This window comes from Pleurodeles waltl, chromosome 2_2 (assembly GCF_031143425.1).
Source record: "Pleurodeles waltl isolate 20211129_DDA chromosome 2_2, aPleWal1.hap1.20221129, whole genome shotgun sequence".
Lineage (NCBI taxonomy): Eukaryota > Metazoa > Chordata > Amphibia > Caudata > Salamandridae > Pleurodeles > Pleurodeles waltl.
The window spans coordinates 246348643-246376309 of NC_090439.1; the positions used below are offsets into that span (position 1 = coordinate 246348643).

The 27667-nt window shown below is 43.9% G+C and overlaps 1 protein-coding gene across 1 annotated transcript in view; it reads left to right on the plus strand.

Annotated features, from left to right (window-relative positions):
- Positions 1–27667, plus strand: part of NSUN2 (NOP2/Sun RNA methyltransferase 2) — a 480899-nt gene that overhangs the window by 61277 nt on the left and 391955 nt on the right. The window contains exon 3 of the mRNA XM_069219708.1: positions 12305–12409. Within this exon, the coding sequence (XP_069075809.1) occupies positions 12305–12409 (105 nt within the window). The remainder of the gene's footprint in view (positions 1–12304; positions 12410–27667) is intronic.

Below are 27667 nucleotides of genomic sequence, written 5' to 3' on the forward strand. Positions count from 1 at the left end.
ATAAAAAAAAATAAAAAAACTGCTTTTATTGAAAAGCAGTCAGACATGGTGGTCTGCTGTCTCCAGCAGGCCACCATCCCTGTGAGGGCCGCCATTCGCAAGGGGGTCGCAAATTGCGACCCACCTCATGATTATTCATGAGGTGGGCATTTGCGAAGCCCTTGCGAATCACAGACGGTGTCAGGAACACCATCCTACATTCGGATTTGCGGGTCGCAAATCTGAACCTACCTACATATGGCCCCAAATTCTTAAAGAAAGTCACAAAAGTGCACCCATGGTATATGTCGTACCCCTATAAAATATTTGTGAACTGTATTTTAGCATGGGTAAATATGCATGTGTAGATTTGCTCATGTGAAAATCTATTGAGCATTTGCAAGTTCATTTTCCCTCCAGCCACTTTCTTCCCAACCCTGGAAGAAGTTCTAATTCTGCCATTGTCAGGAGTAAATGTCCAACCTTTCTTATTATGGGAAAATATTAGAGAGAAGCTGGTGAAAATCTTTAAAACATGCAGGTTAGTAGGTTTGCAGACTCAAAGGCATTCCAGCCCTGGAACTATTGCTTACTGCTTCCTCCAGCCCCATTATGCAGATCTGCAGAAAGGTGGCAAAATAAGGAAATTGCTACAGAAGGGATTGAAACTGCAAGTATTCAAGCCCTACTGTGGTAGTAGCCCTGGCATAATCAGAAAGGCTATTATCAGAGCTCTTACATAATGAGATTGCTGCCATAATTTGGCGCCACACTACATGGCACCAAAGGGACAAGTAGATCTTTTTACAGGACAAGTAGATTTGAGAAGCAACCTGTCCCCTGGACAAGTAGATATTTTAATAAATTCCACACCCCTGGGTGTGTGTGTGTGTGTGTGTGTGTGTGTGTGTGTATGTATATATAAATATATTTTTTTCATTCTTTTTATTTTTTTTGCACATGGAGATAGATTTTCACTCTGGATTTCATGGGTTAAGCATTTTGAAGGGCTATATTCTGATACTGGAATGATTTGTGGAGACTCTATAACGGGATAATCGTTTTTAAGGGCTATAATCCAATACTGGAATGACTCCTGGAGACTAATAGAGCTAGATTTTGTATAATAATCTTTCCTATTGGCTGCTGAGTTATTAATAGCATGGAAAGAAAAGCATAATCTGAGCCTCCGGTCCTGACATAAAATCAGGATCATGGTCTAACTGTGCTTTATTTGAATAGGCCTGCTCTTCGTTCTTTAATAGTTTGCTGCACTTCTAGCTCCCTATCTGACCTCATTCTCACACCGCCCCCCCAAATGTTCTACGTAAATTATGAGCCTTTGCTACCACTGCCTTATAGACTCTTTTAATGCCTCTTTGATGCAGTTGCCTTGTTTGTAATTCTTTTAAAACTGGCACTGTTAGAAATTAGATTCTTGGTTGGCTAGAGTAGGCACATCCACCAGGCATTAACCACCACTCAGGTCGGGCAAGGGTGCTACACAACCAAGATAACCCCTGTTCACCCCTTGGTAGCTTGGCACGAGCAGTCAGGCTTATCCCAGAGGCAGTGTGTAAAGCGTTTGCACAGCACACACAACGCTAGTGACACAACAAATAACCACAAAGGAAGCTCCAGAACATGTTAAATAAAAATATACTGTATTGCATAAAACATCATTAGACAAAAAAAATTAACAATACTGTACCAAGGAGACACTTGTCAGACCATCATCATCAATGCAAAATAATAGAAATATTCCCATGTTGTATATGTCATAAAACATTACAGGGAAAACATGGCTGAAATATTCCCAAAAGGCATAGACCATAACAAAACGCCCTCCCCATGCATATCAGGCAGACCCTGACCATATACATGTTTCCCCAACAACGCAAAGACAACATATCCGTAACGTCAGGTTAAAAGATGCAGGGCAAACACAGAGGGATAGACAGTGCAGAGACTACCACTCATCCCTGGAGTGCATAAATGATTGCGGCAATAATAACATCCTATCAGTATTATTACAGGTATAGGCACTTGTCATAGACCCACAGTTCAGATGCTCCTGCACCTCTATCACATAATGCACGTTAATGTATGCCAGCCGTTGGCTATAGGGTTCTCTGCACACCTATTAGGTTTACGGTCTGTTAAGGGTGACTGTGAGGTGCTGAGACATCTACGTACCTCTGTCATTACGGTAATGCTCCACACACACAACTGACTGTATCAGGGCCTCTGAGGACTCCTCCCCATCCTGCCAGTGGATCCAAAGTGAAGTTACCCCACCTCACGGTATGAGCAACCTCAGGGGGAGGGGAAGGGCCTACTCACCCTCTTCTCCTTCACAAGGTGCACAGTGAGTGAAAGCCCACCTCATCATCATAGGAGCTCCTGCGCGCGCCTCCTATGGTAAATGGGGTACCTTCTCTTAAACACTGATAGCCCCCAGTGCGTAGGAGGATTCACACTCCCTTCCAGCGCAGAAGACGTGGACCAGTCCCGCGCTCACTCTCTGGTGCACCAGTTGCCTGTGACCATGCTGTGCCACTTATTTCTGCAAGCGCCCTAGTCTCCTCCTGCACAGGCCTTGGGGAGCGGGTCCAGAGCCCTCCAGGGCCCAATGAACTGCCTTGCCCCACGGGGGCCCGCTTGGCCTAGGTAGACCTTCTGTGATGGGAGCTGCGAGCCAGCTCCTCTGATGCTCTCGCCGGGCCATGGTGGTGAACGGTCTCAGGAATGAGAGCCCACCTGTGCCCCAGGGGCACTAGGAAGTGCATGCTTTGATCGCACGGCCCAAAACACAGCTTCTATACTCCTTCACCGTGGCCCCTCCTGGGACCGATTAAACAACTTCCATCAGAATCCTGAAGTGTCCACCAGTCTCTTTTCCCTGAGTCACAGTTCTCACTTTGTGCTCGAAGCAAGAGGTTCCACCAGCACAGGGGGGGGGGAAAGCACACACCACCCAACTCCTGGAGAACAGCTGGGAAACAGGCAGGTAAAGAGAGTTAGAAGCAAGCCAGCACATCAGGGTCCTTGTGTGCCAAGTAACCAAGCAAGCCGCAGGTCAGCACAATGGCAAGGTAGTTCTGTCGGTTCCTAGCATAGCATTCTCTTCCAGCAGCATCTGGTGTCTAGGCCGCTCCTCTGTGTTGACATGGGGAACAACCCCTATACTTAAATTCAATTTCCCCAGGTTCTAGCACTGGGGAGAAGTTTCCAACTAGCTCTAACCAGTTCCAGGAATGCCCCTTCTCCTCCACACTGGCTCCAAACATCAGTAGACGTTAAACAAGCCTTTTGTGTCAGGACACTGCCTATACGAAATGTAAGTGTGCCCCGCCTCTTCCTCTCCCAGCCCAGGATGACTAATCAGTATGCAGATGTACTCCTATTACACCTCCACCCTCACTGTGTGATGGCTGTCTGGAAAGTATGCACAAAGCCCAGCTGTCACTACCCCAGACGTGGATTGGAGTCAAGTTGCAAGAGTTATAAGCACAGAGAAATGCCCACTTTATATAAATGGCATTTCTGCAATGGTAATGAGAAAAATCCACCCACACCCGTAAGCAGGATTTCTCTCTGCCATTCCAAACATACTATTCCTCATAGATCAAAAGATAACACTTAGCCATATGAAAGGGCATTTCCAATGGAATCCTATAAGAGCAGCACTCACAGTAGTGAGAAAGTAAATAGGCTGTCACTACTAGGGCACGTAGTACATAAAGACATATGTCCTACCTTTTACATACACAGCACCCTGCCCATAGGGCTAACTAAGTCCTACTTTTGGGGTGACCTAATTGTAGCAAAAAGGGAGTTTAGGCCTTGGCAAGTAGTTTGACTTCCCAAGCCAGGGTGGCAGTAAACTGCTCACGCAGGCTCTGCAGCGGCAGGACTGAGACTGGTTTGAAAGGCTACTTATATGTGTGTGGCGAAAGCTGCGCTGCATGCCCACTAGTAGCATTTAATTTACAGGCCCTGGGCTTAGGGGATGCCACTGTACAAGGGACTTTGTGGTAAATTAAATGTGCCAATGAGGTGTAAGCCAATCATACCAAGTTTAGAAGGGGGGGAAGCACATGCACTTTAGCACTGATCAGCAGTCCTAAAGTGCTCAGAGTCCTAAAGCCAACAAAAAGAGGGTCAGAAAAATTGGAGGAAGGCAAAAAGCTTGGGGATGACCCTGCAAAAATGACCATGTCTAACAGGCACCATCATCCCATTGTCCACTTGGGCCATCTTCTGCCTTCTAATTATTGCTGTTTAACTCCATTACCTGGTGTGGCCAGGGTTTATGAATCCCTCATCACTTAACAAATGTGTAACTTAAAAGAATTCAAGAATATTCTGGATGACCCGCAGGTTGTTTTCAGTCATAACCAAAACACTGAACTTGCTGTTAGTTTTTTCTGGCATCTGTTGACAACAGCACAAGCATCCTGAATTGGCTTGCTCTGCCAGCAGGATTTATCAAAGTAGGGAATGCCATTTGTATTATTCTGCTGCAGACCTTAGGGTTACATTGCTTTGTATTGAGTGGCATTGAGCAGACCGGAGCCAGCAGGTGATGGCAGTTAATGATTTTTCTTAGTCTACTCATATTACCTGTGGGATCCCAAAGTGGGTGGCACTCTCACTCTATCGCTTTAATGTGGACACGCAAAATCTTACAGCTATCGTTGAATCCTTTGGCCTGAGTCTCAGTGCACAAGCATATAACACTGTTTTTTTGTTTCAAAATGAGCTCACACTCCAAAGACGTTCTTGTCCTCCGGAACTCCCTATACCAGTAAATAAGTCAGTATTGACTCTGCAACAGTCTGATCAGGACCAGATTCCGGTTTTGTCTATATTCATTTTATGTTCTAGCTGCCTAATTTAGAGCCTTGCCCACAACCAGCGAAAGTTGTTAGAACTTTAGGTGTTTAAATTGTCAGTTTGATGAGAAACATCTATCAGGTTGCCCTGGTCTTTCTATCTTGCTCTTTTCATTTGAAACATCTCTGGCTTATTCGCCACTATGTATTGCTGGAAAGCAAACACCTTGCAGTTTTGGCTTTACTTTGTTCCAGATTCGATTACTGTAATAACCTATACCTGCACATTTAATCTTCCTTAGTCCAATGGCTGCAAGTAATTCATAACCTTGCTGCCCCATGATAGTGGAAACTCTTCATTTCACTTCTATCACTGCAATAGGGCAATCCCTAACCATTTATCGACTGGTTATTTTTTAAACGCCATGCATAGCCTGCTGTACAATTGATGGATAGGCATCCCAGTTTATCTTCAGTAGTCTGCAGTGCTATTTTCCAAACAGGGCAGGTGATTCTTCTAACTGAGTAGTAGTTAAAGTTTTGACTTCTGTGGACACCAACTGGATCATTACTGGAACACAAGGACACCCACTGAATCCTTATTGAAATCTGGGTATCCCCAATGAGTCTTTATTGGAATCTGCGGACCTAAGCATCTGATGATTTGAACTGCAAAACAATATTCTAAAAATACAGAAACAAGTGTTCACCAAACAAATACACAAGTGATAAAATATTCACCAACAAATATAAAATAAAAACAATAATAATTTTAGTTTGTAAGTATGAGCTTTTCTAAGGTGAGTTGAGACCCCTTGTCAATAATATATTCTGTTTGATGCACTAGGACTGCTCCCATCAATCCATCTGAGGATACTAACTTCATTTTTAGCCTCCAGTGTCAAATTCCTTCACATTTACAGAACGTTTTAAAATGATTACTAGTTTTTGCTTCTTTATATATATACACTTTATTAATCTGTTAATGATATTCAATTTTCTGAGTAGCCATGGACCCCTTGAGTAGACTAAGTAGACCCTAGGTTAACAACTACTGCAAACCTGTTTCGCCTGCATATTCCTAGGTTTTGCAAGACTCATGGGTGGCAAATCATGTTCTGTCTACACCCCCAGTCTGTGGAACAATCTTCAAAAATAACAGAGTTAATTTTGACTCGCCTCGGTTTCAGAAGAACTCTTGAAGCTCCTTTGCTTACCCCCGCCTCCATTGAATGATATGATTTTTTTTTTCTTTTATTTATTAATTTTTTTATTCAGAAAAGAAAGACAATTCATTACAAACAATGAGGAGAAGAGAGATCAACAACCAGTAATACAATACATTCCGAATAAAGTGCTTTGTGCCTTATTTTACTTTCCCTGAGCCACTACCTAGACCTGACCCAATCCCCAAAAAGCCCCCATATTATATGCCCCTTACGCCTAGGATACCTCCCCTTGCGTTGATACAGTGCAGTTCCCAAATGATAAATAGAGAAGTCATCCCAGCCACTGCTGACATGAGAGGGGCTGTGAATTTAGCCATGCAGATGCAACACTCAATCGATACACAGCCATATGAAAATAAAAGCTTTTCGTGGCATCCCCCCATTATCCGATACACCTAAAATCATAATATCCGGTGTGCGCACCACATCATATCCTATCACCCTCTTAACACCTGTTTAACCCCCCCTTTTTAGCGGCTCCAATTTTACAGAGGTAGCAAACATATGTATAATATCTGCCCCAACTACCTGACATCTCAGGCAGTGGGTCCCCTCCAACCTTCCCCATTTAGCTATTTGAAATGGGGTATAATATAAGTCATATATTGTCTTACAATGCTTTGCTTGTAATGCTGAAAAGATCAGCATGGTACATCAAATTTGAGGCATTCATAAAATTTGATACCTCCCTTATTGAGACTGCCTTCCCACTTCTTACTATATTTATCCAGATCACTGGGTTTCTCTGACATGAGCATTGAATATAAAGAGCTTATTGACAATTGGACCCTCCTGTTAACTTCCCCAAGAATGTATTTTTTGCATACCTCTCTAACCCACTGGCTTTCTTACTTGAAATGCCTCTTATTTGTAAATATTAAAAAAATTCCCTTTGCTCCAATCTGTACCTTTCTTGGAGATCCTCAAATGTTCTGATCCCAGTACCCCCATAAAACTCCCCTAACCTCCGAACCCCTTGCAGGACCCACTTGTCAAAACAACGATCTTTGAATATCTCTGGGAGGGCGGGATTGTCTATTGGCGTATAGCGATTAAACCTGCCAAGTCCTGCTTTTTTCCACTAAGGGATCCAACATTTAAAAGCAGCTTCTAATACCTTGAACCACACTTTCTTGTAATAGCTAGGTTCCATCGACAGTCCCCCCATTAGATATCGATCCAGTTAATAGCTCGTAAATATTTGGGCGATATTCTACCCCTCTCATACCATGATTACCTACCATCAAGGGGCGCATATATTGAGAAGCTGCTGCCAGTTGCTAAAATTTGGAACAGACCATTCCCCCCCCCCCCTTTTTTTTTTTACCGCTAGGTAAGGGCATTAATTTACTAGCTCTTCTGCTCTTACCATATGCCCAAATAAATCTGGTTACTAGCTAATCTATTGCTATAAACCATGATTTTTCAAAAACTAAAGGAATTGTCTGGAAAAGATACAATACCTTGGGCAGAAATGTCATTTTAATCATATTGGATCTCCCCATTATGGACATATGCAATTTGTTCTATCTACTGAAATCTTGCTTCGCTTTCCCTGAAATCGACATCAGGTTCAAACTAACTATCGTCTCCACCATAGGGGTAATATCTCTACCCAAATATACTGCATGGTCTACCTTACGGAAGTCTTGATTAGTCTTGTGCTTATTAACCAACAACTGAGTTTTTTTTCTCTGTTTAATAAATACCCAGAAAACTCTCCTAACGTACTCACCTCCTTCTCTGTTTCTCTTGGAGCTTCATCCGGATTAGCTGTTACAACAGCTATTTCGTCCACATATGCCAATATCTTCGTATTTCTTCCATACCTATGAACTGGCAAGATGGCTGATTTATTTTATAGCTGCCTGAGCAAAGGATCAATATACATTGCAAACAGCAAAGGGGGCATGGACACCCCTGTCTGGTGCCTCGCGCTATTTGTATGCTGTCAGATTGTCCTCCCACTAGCTGTATCCTTGCAGTTCTGTGCATGTAAATAGCTTTTATTGCCAGCAAAAAAAAATTCTCCTAGACCATACACCTCCAGTATTTGCCACAAATAATCCCAGATAACCCTGTCGAAGGCCTTCTCAATATACAATAATGCCACTGCCATAGATTCCTCTGCCACGCCAGTTGCATCAAACAGCATGATGACCCTTCTAATATGATCAGCAGTGTCCCTCCCGGGAATAAACCCATGTTGGTTTGGTGTGACTAGTTTCTTGAAGACAGTAGACAGCTGTGATGCAAAAATTTTAGAATAGATCTTTACATCACTATTAATGTGATTGGCCTATATGAACTTGGATTATGCTGTGTTTTTCCCCTTTTCAAAAATACTACTATAGTAGCAGAGGACCAAGAGGTGGGAGCTTTGCTGCCTTTCTGCACTAGAGTAACCAATTCTAACATTACAGGCAGCAATAAAGGCTTAAAATATTTATAAATTTCTAAGGGGATTGCGTCCGTTCCTACGGCTTTTCCAAGTGGGGAGTCCCTGAATTGCCTCTTAAAGTTAATCAATGCGGATTCCATCCCCCAGTATCTCCTGTTCCTCTTTCTTAGGCTTGCTGATTTCTATAGTACTTAAAAACCTGTACATTGTGGGCTGATCTATGGGAGGAGCAGGCTTATAAAGTTCAACATAGTACCTGGCGAAAACCTCCCTAATACCTTCAGGGTCTGAGATAATCCGTCCCTGTCAGTCTTTAATTTCTCTAATAACCCCAGTGGCTGCCTTATGGCGTTGCCACCTTCTCGCTATATTCATAGCATTTGGAGTGCTTTGAGAGGTTTTTTTTCAACCAAAAAAGTGGCGGGATCTCATAGCAATCTTCTCTAAGGCAGTATTTGTATCTCTCCCCCCCTCAATAACCAAGATCAGATGACTTTCTGCCTCTTTGAGCTTTAGATAGGCTTCTTTAATCAAAGTTTGGGTATACTTCTGCCTTCTGAGGCTGCTGCTCAGGGTTTCTCCTCGTATCCCTGCCTTTAAAGTGTCCCATACAGTCTCCACTAGAGCAGTTTCCCTAGTAATTTCCAGAAACTCCTTCATCCATATAATCATATGGTGATGATATTCTGGACGTTAAGGAGCCCTCTCTCGAAGGTCCACCCTCTCCTGTTATCTTTAGAGCCCTCCATATTTACTTCCAATATTAGCGGATTATGATCTGCCATAGACGTGGATATATTTCCATCCCTGCTGCTGTTAACAATTCAGGGGAGATGAGAAAATAATCTAATTGGGACAGTTTCACATAAGGAGCTGAGTAGTACGTATATCCAGGGTCTGGTTCAGAGTTTTAACCAGGCTTCCACCATCCCTAATTCTTTTTGCCAGCTATAGAGAACTTTATATACTTGTGGTTTACATCCTTAATACCTATTGAGGGTGGTACCCATCAGATCTTTTAAACCGTCCCAAGAGCCATTAAAGTTCAGACCTCCACCTAATATATAAGGTGGGGGCACTCCGCTAATTCTACTGATATAAAATGTAACATCGCTGGATCGTCCACCACAGAGCATCATCATAGTAAATGATGTTTTACCCTATGCTCCCTATTTGGTTCTGTGGTGGATGATCCACTGGTGTTACATTTTATATCAGTGGAATTAGCCCCCACCCGTCTTCCATTTTTATCTACAATCCGTTTTGTAAACTTAATACTGCCAGCTAATATCGCAACCCCCTTGGTCTTAACATTCTGTTCAGTACAGATTATTACCTTCATTCCTAAAGAGTAAAAAAAATCTATTACATGTCTATATGTCTGGCGCAGCGTTTTCAAATCTTTAGTAATTTTTTTGGCTTTTCTGGGGACTATTTAGCCCACATATATTTATAGATGCAATTCGCATTCTAGCCATATACCCATCGATTCTCACCTATTACCCTTCGGCACATACAGTTGTTAATAATTATACACATTTTAACATTTCTGGCTGCCATCTTTATATGCCAAATATCACGCTTTTGCATTCTTTGACTCTTATTCCTCCCTTTTATTTAACCTTCAGTCTCCTCCCTTTTCACCCCTGTAACCTTAAGCTTCCAGTCCTCCTTTTCTTTTTTTTTCTATGCTTCCCTCCCTTGTCCCACTCCTCCCCTCTTCCCTACCTTTCCATAACCACCATCTGTCTGTCCCCCCCCCCCCCCCCCCCACACACACCACCACCATTTTGGACAATAAGACCACCACTGGTCTGAATGATGGTATCCCCAAGTGCCGTCCACAGGTCTTCCCACAAACCAACCGTGCTTCCACTAAATGTGTTTACCCCCATCCTTGTGGCAAATTAAAGTTCTTTCTGTCGCTATTCAGTTTTCTGCAAGTTCTGTAATTTCAGTTCCATCAGGTATTCCTTTGCTTGAATCTCACACGTAAATATTCTAGTTTCCCTTTAATCAATGTCTTCAACTGTGCTGGGGCCAACAAAAAGGCCTCCCTTCCTATGTCCTGATAAGGCTTGATCAATTGTTGCAGCCTCCATCTGCGCTCTACTGTAACATGGCAGTAATCCGGTTGAGTGAAAAATTTAACATTGTCACTACGGCATGGGGCATCCGGGTGGGCCTTTAAAAAAAAAAAAAAAAAAAAAAATAGCTTGCCTTAACCGATAATTACCACAAAAATTACAATATGGCTCTTGAATGTTTTAATTCAGAATTGCGCTTTCTCACTCAACTAACCAGAGGGAATCTACGGACCCTTTGGATTTCCGCCTCCCAATCCCATTTTGTAAGCTCTGGAAAGGCATTACACAGGAGCTTGATCATGAATGTTCTGATCTTATTACCCTCCGCCTCTTCTTCTATACCTAAACATCTCAAATTATTTCTTCCCTGACGGTTTTCCTAATCTTCCAATTTCCACATGATATCAGTTAATTGTCCTCCTTGGGTTTTCACCTGCTCTTTCAAAACCTTGACCTCTTCCTCCACTACAGAAGCTCTGTTATCCATTGTATTTAACTTTTCTTCTATTTCCCTGCAAGTCTTAGCTACTCTTCGCACTGTGACCTGCAGTTGCTTCTTGCCCATCCAGGCTCTCCGTCCATGTTTCAGTTTGCAATTTCACTTGCAACGCACACCACTTCCAGGGAGTGCAGGGAGGATTTTAGCATTTCCCCTACTCACGATCTGCTATCCAAATGTTAGGCCCCCTCGAGCGCGTCCTTGCTTACCGAGGTATCTCTGAACCTCCCGGAGCCCCCTGGAGCTTGTCTTATGATCCACCAGCCTCAACCGGCATGGGGAGGGCAGGGTAACACCACCACACACCACGATCGCAGTCTCTGTTGCCGCAACATCTCCATACCGCAGCTCCGCGTCCTCTGCAGTGATGCGTTCGTCCCCACAGCATTGGAAGGCGGGCCTGCAGCCACCGGCTACGCGAACACCAGCTGACATTTTCTTACTGTCGGCACTAGGAGACCTTCGAGTGACTGTGTGTTCCAAACAAAACTAGAAGTATTTAACTAGCTCTTGCTTTCTGCAGGGAGTGTAAGCAAGTGGGTGTCACTCAATCTAGAAAAGGATAAATCACTGACCTAGGCAGGTAATATTTAACCTGATGGAACATCTGAGGTAGTAAATTTAATAGATCTTAAACATTTAACAAAAATAATCCATCATCTGTGTATACTGAAATAAAAACCTTCTGAACACATCCATGTCTTTTCCCACATTGTCCCTTGAATATATTGGGGTTTGTTGATCATGCTGAATAGGAGAGCATTTCTGCTTGGTTCCTTTGGTTTCACTTTTAGTAATTTACAACAGCTGTACAAAGTATACTTTTTTAATAAAGTAAACTGTTTGGGTTTCAACAATGATTGGTTGTGATTCACTAAACATTTGAAGAACAAGGCTAAATATTCAGTGCTTAAGGTTGTTTCGAACACTGGTTGTGTAAGTTGCAACTTTTGGTGGCAATTGTATTCATTTTCATTTGCTAGTATTGTTCCATTATTATGTAGCATTGTTAGCATCCTTTTCCGTTGACCCACCAAGTATAAATAAAGGATCTCAGTAGGAGTGCTTTCTTAGTTATAACATTACACTCTGCTTTATGTTCATTCTATGTTTTTTCAGTGGCGGTTGTTCTGCTACTTCACACCTTTTCCTAAATCACGCTTTTGTGGTTAGTAATTCAGGTTTCAGAAAATAGCATTGCAGCTTCATCTGCCTAACAATACTTTTTCTAGCTGCTAATTATGATTTATTTCTATCATTTATTTTCACAGCCATGCCAAAGAAATTCTTCATTGTTTAAAGGACAAGTATTTTAAGGAACTGCAAGACTTGGTAGTTGATGGCCAGAAAGTGGAAGCTCCCCAGCCGCTAAGCTGGTAAGTATTCTAACTAGTATGTTTGATGTATTAAGTGCTTGGGTGCTTTTGCACCAAGTCCAGAGGCATAACTACTCACCTTTCCAACTAACACCAGTTTGTGCACAGGGGCATCTCCAGGTCACAAAAGATGCTGATCACCTGTGGAGTAACCCAGAGCTCTATACCATCTCCTACCATCCTCATCCTTTATGGGGAGCCACTTGCTTCTTTATTCACAGATAACCGCAACAAGATTCACCAAAGTGCTGCAGAAGCACACTTTTACTTGAAAGTCTCCTCTACTTAGACATCCAATGCCTTAATCACCCTGCTTTCACATTATTCAAGCATTAATATCCAGCACCTACACGAAGCTTAACCCACAAAGACAGAATTCCTGTTATTTGCCAGGAACATCAAACTAGAGACAGTGCAAACCTGGCTCAATCACCTGAACCAACACGAACCCCAACTTAAACTGAACACCAAGTCTATTGGATTCTCCCTGTATACCAACCTCACCTTCAAGGAACACATTGCCAAAGCGAAATAAAAAAAATGGCCTGGTACCAGCTCTGTACAAAAAAAAAAAAAAAAGTCAACTGTTTCTTCGACAAAGCAATTTCAGGGCTGCTGTTCAAGCCCTCATACTGTCCCACCTGGATGGCGGTAAAGCCCTACTCCATGGCCTTTGGGACTCCACTATGGTATCCCTTAGGGCAGTGGTTCCCAACCTTTTGACTTCTAGGGACCCCCACTTTATTGGGCTCACACTGAATCATTATTGGAATCCAGGGATCCCTCCCCCCCGAGTCATTACTTAAAGCTGGGGACCTAATCTGTTAAGATTTAATTTTCGAAGCAGTTGTGGACCCCCCTGAGAAGCCTTTGCAGACCCCCAGGGGTCCCCAGACCACAGGTTGGGAACCACTGCCTTAAGGGCATTCTACACAGCAAATCGAATCCTTGGCCTGAAGAAATTGGATACCATCAGTTCCATCATGATGGAACTCCATGAGCTCACCTTGCCGTCCCTCACCATTTTCACAACCTGCTGCATACTTTATAAAATCATAATGACCAGCACCTATGCTTACCTTGTAGACAAACTCACTATCTCTGGTAGTTCTCTCCACATGTGGAGCCAGGAAACCATCAGACTGCAGACTGAAAAGTGTGAAAGAAAAAAAAGACAGTAGGCCTTTTCCTTCTATGCATCCTGTATTTGGAACTGGGACAACATTCCCATAATCTATCAGTACATAGCTTTCTAGTCTCTTTCACTCTAACAATGACATTATTCTGTTTCATGAGTTTTTTTTATTGTGGCAAGGATGCACACTTAGGTGAAAAATTAACTACAGTTGTTAATGTTGTTCAAGTCTGCAGCACCTTGTGCTCAACATTTCTCATGAGTAGATCCTCAAGCTTGCACTGCAGTTATCTTTTTTTTCTGTTTAAACAATTCTAATTCGGTCTACAATAGCTAAATCTTTGTGCTATAATTTATTGCTGTATTGCCACATACCTTCTATTATTTGCGGAACATATTCCAGACACATTTATGTAGTTATTTCACATATTATCAGTTGGTGACTGTGATAAGAGGGACTGGATGAATGTGTGAATTTGAGAATGAAGTAGTGAGACAAAAAGGTTGAGTTGGGTAATGTGTATGTTTGTCATTGTGTAAACACCATTTAACATGACCGAGAGCAAGGTAGTCGGAGATTAGGAGTGAATCAAAATAGAAGAATGAGGCAGATAGTGAATAGCAGAGGCAGCAAGGTAAGATGCCCTGTGAGACCGGGTGTTTACTGAGAGGAAATTATTATGATGGAATTGGAAGGTGTAAACAAGAAAGACAGTTAATAAGAATGGGGCAGTAGGAAAGAGTGACTTGATTAGACTTAAAATGTTCGAGCATTACAAGCACCTACATAAAGTGTTAGTGAGTGACTGATAAAGATTGAGACTTGGTGTGTGAGTGACTGACTGATAGTGAGTGTTGAGAGGAAAGCAAACATTCAGCCGGACACTGAAGATTCAGGGGTTGCTAAGGTTTTGGATGGCTGGCCCCTGGTCACCCTTCTGAAGCTGTCAAAGTTGTTGTAGAGCTACTAGGACCCTGCTGCAGGATGCCAGCAGCCGCCCGGGCTAGGATGCTCTGATGACTAGCCTGCAGAGGTAGGACTTGTTATGAACTGGACTTGTTATGAACTTGCACTGGAGGGTGGTGCGAGATAGTCTGTGCTCCTCAGCCCCTGGTAGGCTGTCAATGACCAAAACCCCAGTTGGCGGCCCCTCAGTCCTAATCTATCTGTAACCTAAGAGAGTGCTTAAGGGCTCCGTGGGGCACGCTGCATGGGAACCAAAGCTGTGTGGGCTACAGTATCCTAGCAGAAGGTCTGCTGTTGGTCACCGGGCCAGAGAGATTCCCTGCAAAAGCCCACACCGGGGTGCTGTGTGCTTGCATGGAAGTCCATGTTTCTTGCCCCTCTGTTTGCTTTGGCTTCTCAGCCCAAGGGAGGTGGGAGAGCAGTCATTTGAATCCCCCCCCCTTGTGAAACACTGAGGACCGTGGACGGTGCACAGTTGTGTTGAGAGTGACACTGAAGAGTTGAAGGAGCTTCAAAGAATTTAAATGAAGGGCTGGCACTGAGGGTGGTGAGAGGGGTGCCAACAGCCCCTCCTAATGCCTCCCTCCCCTTTTCAACAAGAGGACATTACATAGGGAATGGCTTGTAGGCTCCTCCCCCTCAATTTCTTCTGAGGCAATGTGAATGCAGTATGTGGCCAGCTTGGTGCCAAAGTGCACACGAAGCAGGAACAAAGATGAAGTAAGAAAGCCATCCATGTGACATGAGCTTGATCACCATCGTGAAAGACTGAATGTGCAGGCCTTGTACCTGTTGCTGGGTCCATTATGAATACATTTAGGATAACAATGGTGGGGGGGGAGGAGTACTGTTCTTTTCTTTTTATCACTTTTTCTTGTTTTCTCCTCTTCCAATAGTTAAAATATATAGAAGTGCCACATTGTATTTGAAAATTTGCTCCCCTTCATAGCGAAGTCACTCAGTAATGTGTTTGCCTCACATGCCCTCTCACCACTCTAATTGATTGAAAGACTACATTGTGACCCAGCTAGGCCCCCTCTGCCCGGATCCACTCTCATTCCACTAGTGGCCGCATTGCTCCACTATCAAGACCACAATGCAGTCCTTCAGGCAGCAACTCTTTCTAGACTCTCCCCTTCTCTATCCCTCCTTGACTCATCCCAAACCTCATTTTACTACTGTGATTGCCATAATAGCCTTTTCTGGACACTTCCCTCCTCTATTGCTACTTTATCCTAGACAATCAAACAAATAGACTTGCATGTCCACCGCTCAGATTAACAACTTTCATTTCCTTTTACTAATCCAGCACTAATCCTTTGGGTCCCGGAGCAGTGTGCTACTTGCCATAAAACGCATCAGCGCCTCATCAGGGGTAGGAAGCACTATATAAATACAACTATAATTACAGTTTCAAGGAGTACAGGACATTATGAGATGATAGAAAAATGTTGTTTTTATTTTTCTCAGACTATATGGTAGCAGTACCGCACCACAGATCTTTGTTTGCCGCCATCAAGAGGAAACTGTGTAACATGGGGTTACAGTACACATTCCTCCTTCCTTTTATGTTGAAAACAGTAAAGATCAAATCACTGTCTACAGTGAACCAAATGTGGCTTGGTCTTTGATCGAGCAACAGCCGCTTTCAAGTTGCCTGATAGTTCCTGAACCCTGTAAAAGACAGGAGACAAGGAAGCATCGACAGACGAGACCCAGAGATCAGATGCCCACAACATTGGCTTTGATGCTAAAGTGAAAACAGGCCTTGCAAGCCAAAGGAATTGCATTGTCGACTATGGTGGTATTTGGCCAGTATTTTCGTGACAGTTTATCAGACGAATCAGAAACAGAAAACAGTATGAGCTTGTTGCTCTCCTCTGCTTATTGGGAGACAGTGCCTAAGATCACACACCAGACGGCGATAGATCTCATTAGTTGAATCTGAAGTAACCAGTACAACCTGATTGGCTTAATGTTGGGTTGTGGGCAAAGAGAGGATATGCAAGAATGATGGATTCTATCAGTGAGTAAGCAAAAGGAACTCCTAGATTGAACTAAGTACATTTGTTACAACATTTTGATCCTGGACACCAGGTGGTGGAAATTCTTTCTTTTTGATGGGCTTGAGCAGGCTGGGGGAAGGTACTGCAGTGGATGCCCTTGATGGACCATTATTGCTGTGACAATACCAACAGAAGGTTAAATATATTCGGATCTGCCCCTTCAGGATGAGGAAGGGCAGGAAAATCTTAAAAAACTCACCAGCGCCCTGTGTATCTGGATCTGTTAGAGGGGAATTTTATTTCACCCCCTCATTCAGTAGTGATGTTTTCTTAGTTGTTGGGCATGAGTTTGGTTCTCTGTCTGGGTAGAGATGTTCACTGTGGGTTGTTTGTTTCTTACACAGCAGATACATGGTTATGCACATCACCCAGGATGGGACCAGAGCTTAATTTGAGTGTTGCTGATGAGGCCCATCGGCACTCATTTTTGGGGACCCGCAGTAATTTTTTTCTCATCAGATACAGCAAACAGAAAAGAGAAAACATACAGATGGAAAGGAAAGAAGAGGAGAGAGATGAAAAACAGGCACAAAGGAAGAAAGCAATGACCGGCAAGAGTGCTATAAAGGGAGAGCAGTGTCTGGTAGTGGATTAGAGAAGCCTAAGGAGAAATTAAACGCTAGGCAGCTTTGGTATTTGGCATGCTGATTTTTAATAGCCCCGCCAGAGGAGAGCGTTGGGGCACCTCATACTCATTCTTTTACAAACTTGTAGGCCTTTTCTGCCCCAGGGGCGCAGAAACCCCCTAGACACCAATGATATATATATTTTTTTTATTTACTTTGTTTTTATGTATAGGGAGCGACCCCTTAGACAGGGCTCGCTCCCCTGGGGGGCAAATTGTATTTAGGCCCTTTCTGCCCATCAGCCTATTTTCGTTAGGCCAATCTGCCCCCAAAGGGGGCAGAAACCTCTAGACACCACGGATGTGTGTGTGTGTGTTTTGTTTGGAGGGGGCAGCCCCTTGGACAAGGGTCTCTCCCCATGGGGGTACATTACAGTTGGCCATATCTGTCCCCCTTGGGGGAAGACTGGCCTATTTTGGAAGGCCATCTGCCCCCAAGTGGGGCAGAAAGCCCACCATAGACCAGGGAAGATTTTTTTTTTTTTTCCAAAATAGAGCTAGTTGGGGGTATGGCCATACCCTACCCAGATAAATGGGGCCAAAGTTGTTCTGCCCACCAGTGGGCAGATTGGGTAATTACCCCCGGATCCACACCCTGGGGGGGACAAAGTCTACTAGATGCCAGGGAATAAAAAAAATAAAAGAAAATAGTGGGGTGGTGGCTACCAACCAGTATGGGCCTGGTTATGCCCCGACCCGAACTGAAGGGGCTAACAGTCTTTCAGCTCTCCCCCGCTCAGTAAAACATCTTACCCCATGGCAAGCACGAGAACATTTGATTATTTTTGGTTTTTGTTTTACATTTGGGCCTTGAGTGCTTGGTAACTCTCAAAATCGTCCCACTTGGAATGGTGAGGGCTGCACTTTTTTTTTTACTTTGGGATGCTGCCATGTAGAAAAATCCACAAGACCTAGACACATCTGAAAACTAAACATCTAGTTGATTCCAAGGTGGTGTGCTTCACATGCACCTCGCACATTTCCTTACCCACAATGCCTTGCAAACCTGCAACTTTGCTGGAAAGCACACATTTTTCCCACATTTTTGTGATGGAAACTTCCGGAATCTGCAGTAATACACAAAATTCCTACCACCCAGCATTGTCTCATCTATACCGATAAAATTTCTGCTGCGCTCGTCAGCCTAAAAACGTTTTTTTTTTTTTTCAAACTGCCCTTTTGGACCCACTTTGGTTCTCCTTTAATTTCGACGTGTTTTTGGCTCTTTCCTGTCACAAACACTTGGCCCACCTACACAAGTGAGGTATCATTTTTACTGGGAGCCTGAGGGGAACGTTGGGTGGTAGGAAATTTGTCCCGGTGCAGTGATACCACCCAGAAATGTGGGAAAAAGTTGTTTGTTTCTTTTAGCTAAATTTGTGGTTTGCTGAGGATTCTGGGTAAGAAAATATTGGGGGATCCACGCAAGTCACACCTCCCTTGACTCCCTCTGGTGTCTAATTTTCAGAAATGTCTGGGTTTGGTAGGTTTCCCTAGATGGCTGCTGAGCCCAGGACCAAAAACTCAGGTGCCCTCCCCCGCAAAAACAGGTAGTTTTCTGTTTGATAATTTAGATGTGTCCAGATAGTGTTTTGGGGCACTTCCTGTTGCGAGCACAAGGCCTACCCACACAAGTGAGGTACCATTTTTATCTGGAGAGTTGGGGGAACACTGGGTGGAAGGAGGTTTGTGGGGCCTCTCAGATTCCAGAACTTTCTGTCACCGAAATGTGATATATATTTTTTTTTTGCCACATTTTGAGGTTTGCAAAGGATTCTGGGTAACAGAACCTGGTGAGAGCTCGACAAGTCACCCCATCTTAGATTCCCCTAGGTCTCTAGTTTTAAAAAATGCACAGGTTTGGTAGGGTTCCCTAGGTGGTAGCTGAGCTAGAGGCCAAAATCCACAGGGAGGCACTAAAAAAAACACCTCTGTTTTCTTTGAGAAAATGTGATGTGTCCACTTTGTGTTTTGGGGCATTTCCTGTCGCGGGCACTAGGCCTACCCACACAAGTGAGGTACAGTTTTTATCGGGAGACTTGGGGGAACATAGAATAGCAAAACAAGTGTTATTGCCCCATGTCTTTCTCTACATTTTTTCCTTCCAAATATAAGACTTTGTGTAAAAAAGACGTCTATTTGAGAAATGCCCTGTAGTTCACATGCTAGTATGGGCACCCCAGAATTCAGAGATGTGCAAATAACCACTGCTCCTCAACACCTTATCTTGTGCCCATTTTGGAAATGCAAAGGTTTTCTTGATACCTATTTTTGACTCTTTCTATTTCAGCAAATGAATTGCTGTATACCCGGTATAGAATGAAAACCCACTGCAAGGTGCAGATCATTTATTGGCTCTGGGTACCTAGGATTCTTGATTAACCTGCAAGCCCTATATATCCCTGCAACCAGAAGAGTCCAGCAGACGTAACGGTATATTGTTTTCAAAAATCTGACATCGCACGAAAAAGTTAGAGTAAAACGTAGAGAATAATGGCTGGTTTTTTTCACCTCAATTTCAATATTTTTTTTTAATTTCAGTTATTTTCTGTAGGAAACCCTTGTAGGATCTACACAACTTACCCATTGCTGAATTCAGAATTGTATCTACTTTTCAGAAATGTTTAGTGTTTCTGGGATCCAGCATTGGTTTCACACCCATTTCTGTCACTGACTGGAAGGAGGCTGAAAGCACACAAAATCGTAAAAATGGGGTATGTCCCAGTAAAATGCCAAAATTGTGTCGAATTGGGTTTTCTGATTCAAGTCTGCCTGTTCCTGAAAGCTGGGAAGCTGGTGATTTTAGCACTGCAAACCCTTTGTTGATGCCAATTTCAGGGAAAAAACCACAAGCCTTCTGCAGCCCTTTTTTCCAATTTTGTTTAAAAAAAAAAAAAATATATATGTCACTGTATTTTGGCTAATTTCTTGGTCTCCTTCAGGGGAACCCACAAAGTCTGGGTACCTCTAGAATCCCTAGGATGTTGGGGAAAAAAGGACGCAAATTTGGCGTGGGTAGCTTATGTGGACAAAGTTATGAGGGCCTAAGCGAGAACTATTCCAAATAGGCAAAAAAAGGCCTGGCACAGGAGCGGGAAAAGGCCTGGCAGCGAAGCGGTTAATTGTCTCATGAACAGCGATATGGATAGATCAACCTCATTACAAAGAACATCATTTACATGCTGTACTGATAGAATATGCACCTGGGCTACCAGTTTGAAATGGACTGGCCTGTTATGTGGAGGGGAGCGCTCCTGTTCGATGGGAAGTATTACTCAGCGCTACATATCCTATACACTCTGATAGACTTGTCCCTTCTGTCAACAAATATTTGTGGAACACTCAAGGGGGTGAAGTACCTGGCTAGGAACATGTCAGATCATAGTCCAGTAAAAATGACCATGCGATTGGGCACTATACGAGCTGTGATCCCCAGTTGGAGACTGCAACAGTAGATGCCGTATACATGCACTGATTTAAGAAACCTCTGTTTTCTTTGACATGAATGCAGGTTTACCCTGGGAACGTACTCGAGAATGGGAAAGTTTACATCAGGATTGTATGTATAAAGACAATTGTGGGAGTCCCTGTGGCTCTCCGCAGGCAGTTACCTGTGCTGGATGAAAACTTACAAGCATTAGGAAGGACATCTACACAGGGCGCTGAAGTAGATTAAATTTGCTGGAGACAACATACACAGTTTTGTGCTAAACTCAGCTTGTGTGATTACAGGGAGTTAATTGCACTTCAGCACAGGGAGGGCGACATCTCAGGCCGCCTTGTGGCTAGATTGCTTAAGGCAGTGGTGCAGGGTGCGACTACACCCCCTATACTCCATCATAAGGGCATGTCCTACACACAGTTCGATATTCACTAAGTCATTATATGTGTAGTTATGCACAGTGGAACTGACGGTGAATTCCCTCAAGCTTGGGTCTTTTTTTGTCTGCTAGGCTGGACTGCCACAGTTTTTGGCAGAGCAGAGACTTGGACTTGATGCCCCGCTGTCCTTTCAGGAAATTAATCAGGCGATTGATCATTTGCATACAGGTAAAACCCTGGTCAGTGATGGACTGACTAGGAGGTTTCTAAGCTATCTTGGACAAACTATGCCAGAGGCTCCTAGAGCTTTACACCTCAGCAGGTTAAAGGAAAGTTCTCCCTCTGACTACTTACAAAGCAATAATCATGATGTTTCAGATAACGGTCCTTCATCCTATCATTCTTCATCATCTTAAATTTGAAATTCAAGGCACTGGACAAGATAATAGCAAATACATTTCACATGGTCACTTTTAGAGCTTTAACTTCTCAAAACAATAAGAAAACAAACCCATAGAAAAACACAGGAAGTGGCTGAATTTAATTGAAGCTCTGAAGTTGGAGGCACAGAGGATCAGCTTGAATATTAGTGTGTAGATTTTCTGTGTCATACATTTTCTTGGAGCTGGGATGTTGGCTCCAGAGTGGGCGCTCTTTATTGATTGCTCAGTGTGAGTGGGGAAGCATGCTTTAGAATGTGTTGCAATAGAAATGTAGTGTAAACATGTATGCATATGGCATCTGCAGCATGCCCTGTCACAAGGAGCCTCTTCACCTATGTACAAGCCTGCACTTGTGTCTTAAATAGGGCAAACTGTCATATTTGGTATGTGGCAGGGGCAGGTTGCAGGGTTTATGGATTGAGGGGTGACATGGCTGCAGGCTCTTTTTTTTTTCTTCTTTTTTTCCTCAGTTTCATATAACGCAAGCTTAACCCTAGTGATTTACACAAGCACCAGTGACATTACACAAGGGCATCTCACTCTGTACCTTGGGCTGCTTGGGACCTTGCTGAGACTCTTGGCAGCTGGGCATGTTGCTGGGGACCTGTTTGAGCGTGAATGTGCAGTCTATCTCTTCCTGCAAAGGAGTTAGGAGAGGACTGAGGAGTGACTTCAAGAGGCACTTGGAAACTCTTGGCTGGAAGGAGAAGGCATTATGTGAGCACAGGTCTTGTTAGCTCTGCCACCATTACAAAACAGTATTCTGCTATATTTTTCAAGCCACCCGCAATGAGTCAAACATAACAGAGAATGTCACAGTGCCCACCACAAATCTGTGAATGTAAAAACAGTCTCAAAAACACAGATATTCCTGGAAACAACAGTTTTTATCAGTAAAACAAGCATTTCCACCAAGACTGCAGCAAAAGAGTTGACATTGCATTATATTGTATATAAGTTGTTTCTGGCAATAAATGAAAAACATCAAGAGTAACATAAAAGGCGCATAAGACTTGTTAAACACAAAAAAAGGTATCAGTGTGCAGTTGCCGACATACAGATCTCTGGCTACTCAGTCTTTATTCTGCTGAGGTAGATCCCAATTTCCATTGAGCTGGATAGCGACTACAGGTGTTACTTAGAGCACCACGAATGCAAGAGTAAGTGAAAAGGGGTACTTGGAGTTACATGCTTCCCTTAACCTGGGTGCAGAGACCAATTTACTTCGGGAAGATGCTTGCCAATCGTGCCTTCACCAAATGTACCTTGTTAACTCCTTCTGGTGTTGGTAGGTTTGCATGCGAGTGCCACTTATCCATGAACCTTATGGTACAAAGTGACCTCAATCAATTACCTCAATCACTTAAAAGAAATCACATGCAAATACACATGCTGTGTGCTTATTTAACTGCCTCGGCCAATTGGCAATTGGAAATCCATTTAGTATACATAGGTATTTGTTTCTTTTTTTTTTTTTTTTTTAGTGATCACAACAGCTCTTCCTGGCACAAACTTGAGGCCTCACATGATTATTTTTGCCCATTTTATTATTTGTTGTAGTCATGTCAGGTTGCATAAATGTCCCGGTCGGGAAACGTTCTGCACTGCAATTTCAGCAAGTAGTTGGACATAAAGAATGTGCTTAGAAATCTATGTAGGTGCCATGAGTTGAGGATACATGATATTAGGAGACCGATGCCTAACTAGCTCTACAAATACATTGGTAGGCTGTACAAATTTTTACAAAAGACACACATTCTGCGCCATCCAAGGCATGAACAAATATATTTTTCTGCACAACTTCAGAAAAACATTCATGTTGCAGCCATCCATGCATGGCAGTACGTTATATACAGCACATACTCCCAGCTGTCTGCATTAACATAGCCACTGTAGTGTCTTAAGATTTTTATGACTGAACCCTTTCGGCTCCGAATGGACTCTGTAGCAGTGTGACATAGTTGCTTGAGTGGAATGCAATGAAAGTTAGATTTACAATGTTGAGTTCAGTTACACGCAGAAGAATAAAGACGTGTAATATTCAGCTTAATTTGTGGCATAGTCATTGGTGGGTAACCAGGCAGGGGAGGACATAGTCACCTTCAGACCCAGTATTTTGAATTATTTACCTGCTTTTGCCCGTCCTAAAATTCCCATCTGCTTAAAACACTTAGATTAAAGACAGCTGTAACTCTCTTTCCACAGTGATGATTTGAGTGATAAAATCACTTGCTCGCTGTCAGCGAAAGGTCATGTTTGAAAAAAGAGAAAAAAACTGCCTTGGAGCCCACCCATTACTTATCAATACTAGGGCTGGGCGGAGCTCACAGTTTGACTCTGCCGAATTCCTCAGTCTCATCAAAAAACTGTGGAATTTTGCAAAGTTCTGCCTGCAGGCGGAGTAATACTAAACCACCCATAGGATTATTTGTTAAGATATCCATTTAGTGAGAGCACTAAGAAAAATGCCCACAAGATGGTGACAGTGGGTTACACGGTGCCTGCAGCTTTGCACCTGGCAGTTTTGAGTTCTAGGACGTAGGTCTGACAACACTCCTGGGCAACTCCAAGGCTGACAGGTGAAACGCCCAGTCTAGGACATCTGGTACTCCCCTGGAAGTGGGGCAGCACGCGCTAGCATGAGTGGGCTGGGCTGGATTGGGCTCCCAAGCAGCCTGTTCAGAGGCCTGCAACTGCTAACCCAACCTCCTCCAATCTGGTAATCAATCAATCAATCATAGTATTTATAAAGCGCGCTATGTACCCGTCAGGGTTTCGAGGCGCCAGGGGGGGGGGGGGGGGGGGGGCGCTGCTGGTTTAGCGGTCGAAGAGCCAGGTCTTGAGGAGCCTTCTGAATGCGAGGAGGTCCTGGGTCTGGCGAAGAGATGTGGGGAGAGAGTTCCAGGTCTTGGCGGCGAGGAAGGAGAAGGATCTGCCGCCGGATGTCTTGCGCTGGATTCGGGGTACGATGGCGAGGTTGGCGGATCGGAGTTGACGTGTTGGAGTGTAGAAGTTGAGTCTGGTGTTGAGGTAGGAGGGTCCGGTGTTGTGAAGTGCCTTGTGAGCGTGGGTCAGGAGTTTGAAGGTGATCCTCTTGTCTACCGGGAGCCAGTGGAGTTCCTTTAGGTGAGGGGAGATGTGACTTCGGCGGGGTATGTTGAGGATCAGTCGGGCGGAGGCATTTTGGATACGTTGGAGGCGTTTGATGTCTTTGGTTGGGATGCCTGTGTAGAGTGCGTTGCCGTAGTCAAGTCTGCTGCTGACGAGGGCCTGGGTCACCGTCTTTCTGGTTTCTGTTGGAATCCACTTGAAGATTCTGCGGAGCATTCGAAGGGTGTTGAAACAGGAGGAGGAGACGGCGCTGACCTGTTTGGACATGGTGAGGGCGGAGTCCAGGATGAAGCCGAGGTTTCTTGCGTGGCTGGCAGGGGTGGGTGGGGGTCCGAGGACGGAGGGCCACCATGAGTCGTTCCAGGCCGAGGGAGTGCGTCCGAGGATGAGGACTTCCGTCTTGTCGGAGTTGAGTTTCAGGCGACTGTTGTTCATCCAATCGGCGATGGATTTTTAGACTCGTCTAAGTTCACAAAGGCATGGAGGAGGTGGCATGATGGCCAGGGGAGGCCTCTCACTACTACAGGAAGGGACCACACACGCCACTCCCACCGGGCTTCTTACCTGTGTTCTGTGCCGCTGTTTCTCCTGTACAAGCACACAAGGCCTGGTCGCCTGCCATCAAGCACCAACGCTCAGCCATAGGCAGGGAACGCGAAATGCTCGCCCGCACCTCACACCTGCTTCAGCTAAGGTCAGATGCATCAACTTTTGCTTACAGTTAACTTTTTTTGTTCAAATAACTTTATTTAGGCCTACCTGCCAAACAAAGAACATGAACGTCGTCATTTAGTAAAGACATGCACTTGCGTCCAGACGTAGGGTGAGTGATATCGCCAGCGCGCCAGTAAACTCCGTTCAGCTGACCGCGCGGAGTAGCAAAAACTCAGATGAACTCCGCCGTTGGAGCGGAGTTTACTACTTACCCCTAATCAATACTTAACATTTGGTTGGCTTCCATGTCACTCTTGTTTTCTGGCTTGTCATGCTTCCTGCTGGCTTGTCACCTCCTCCTGCAGTCTTCCCCGGTCTTCTGTCCCTGCCATGGAGCATGAAGGCATTACAGCTTCCTGCTTGCTGCCAGTGTCTTTCCACTAGCTGCTTGCTGCTCCACGTACTTTATTTTTTAAATTATTGCCATGCATTTTTTCAGAGTGTAGGGCACAGAATGGTCTTCTCACGCTCTCCATTCTCCTGTTTTTCCCTGTTTGTTTTCCATCCTCCTGTTCTCCTCCTGCTGTCTGTTTCTCACCATCAACTGCCCTCTTCCTGTTGACCCTTGTTTGCTTAACCTCCCTCATGTTGCCTGCCCTCCTACCCCGTGCTGTTTTTACACATATTGCACAGGGGCTTATGGTAAAAAAGTATAAAATACGACCGATTGCTCAATGTTAAGAAAAATGTTTATGCATTGAAGTTAAAGGATTGTCCAGCTATTCCACCTAGAAATTTCTTCTGATTCCATCAGGAACATCAGTAATAAGTCTACATATTTCTCTGTACAAACGTTTTAGAGCCAGTCTCTTTTCTTCAAAATAACTCATTCCTTTTGCTCTACAGTTAGAAGGAAATGACCCAAACTTTAATTTAGACCCATTCTCAGGAACAACTGGATTTGCTCTTTGTTAAATATATCTGTTACTAGATGACTGGTTCCATCTTATCAGAAAGGACCCAAAAACTGCTGTTTTCCTTCTTTGTCACCTGGACTTGCATATCCATCCGTCCTAATCAAGTTTGATTACAGTTCAATTAATTCACTAAATAGGGGCAGCTCTAGTCAGTGAAAAGTCAAGTATTTCCTTAAGTGGAGAGATGTTCCAGAGAAAAGGCCCGTAGATGACAGCTCACAAGATTTGACCTCTTGGACTCCCTGACATTGTGCATAGTGCCCAGTGCCTGTCTTGATATGAGGTCTATACAGAAATGTTTGAGAAACCAATTGTAGAAAGCTGGCTCTGTATATACTATATCAAAGTGAGATATAGTGTGCACAGAGTCCTGTGTTCCCCAGATGCTAAAGTACACACACACACACAGTAAAAGAAGCACACACTGAATGAATTAACTCCAGACCAATGGTCTTTATATTGCAAAAATATATTTTCTTTAATTTTAGAACCACAAGATGCAAGTTAGAGTTAAGTACTTTGTACATTTTGTATTTAACACAGGTATCAACAGTCCTTTGTTTGAAATAGGTAAGTAATACACTTTTTGAAATATTGACAATAATCTGTTTTAAAAATGGACACTGCAGTTTTTAGAAACAGTTCTGAGAGGCAGGGGGGAGTAATGTTAGGCATTAGACCGCAAACAGGCCGGCAGAATAAAAAAGGGAATTATGACTGTGGCGGAAACCGCCAACAAAGACAGCCACTTTAACACTCCGACCGCCACGGCGGTACAGACAAGCAGCGCGGCGGTCACCGCCAACAGACAGGCGGGAGACAAAGTACCGCCCACAGTATTACAACAGGCCAATCCGCCACCTTTTCCGGGGCGGATTCACCGTGGATAAAAACACGGCAGAAACAGCCATTTCAATGGGAAAACACTCACCTCAACACACTCGACAAGGAAGGAGGGCACCATGGAGCCAGAACTCCAAATACTCCCTGCAATACTCTTCCTGCTCCTCTACGATCATCAGCAACGCAGGCGCCGAAGGCAACTGTGAGTACTGCACCTACGACATAGGGGCGGGGGGAGGCAAAAGTCAGGGACACACACACACACGCAACATCTCCACCCCCACCCTCAACCACTACAACACACACACACACCAATGCATTTCCAAACATCACAGTAACAACCCCCAACCCCCCCAGAAGAATGCAAAGACAAAAGACGATGAGTTCAACCATTGTAATGTTACAAAATACAGTAAGCTTATATATACAGATATATTTACACATTCCAAAAATTATACATCATGATTATTAGTGCTGGTATGCACCAGTCAATGTCCATGGACCACTGGGCCCTAAATACATGGGCAAGGCCCACATCAGATATTTGACCAGAAACGGAGAGAACACTGCTGGGGCATCAGATCGAAATACAACAGGCACCTAAGGGGGGGGGGG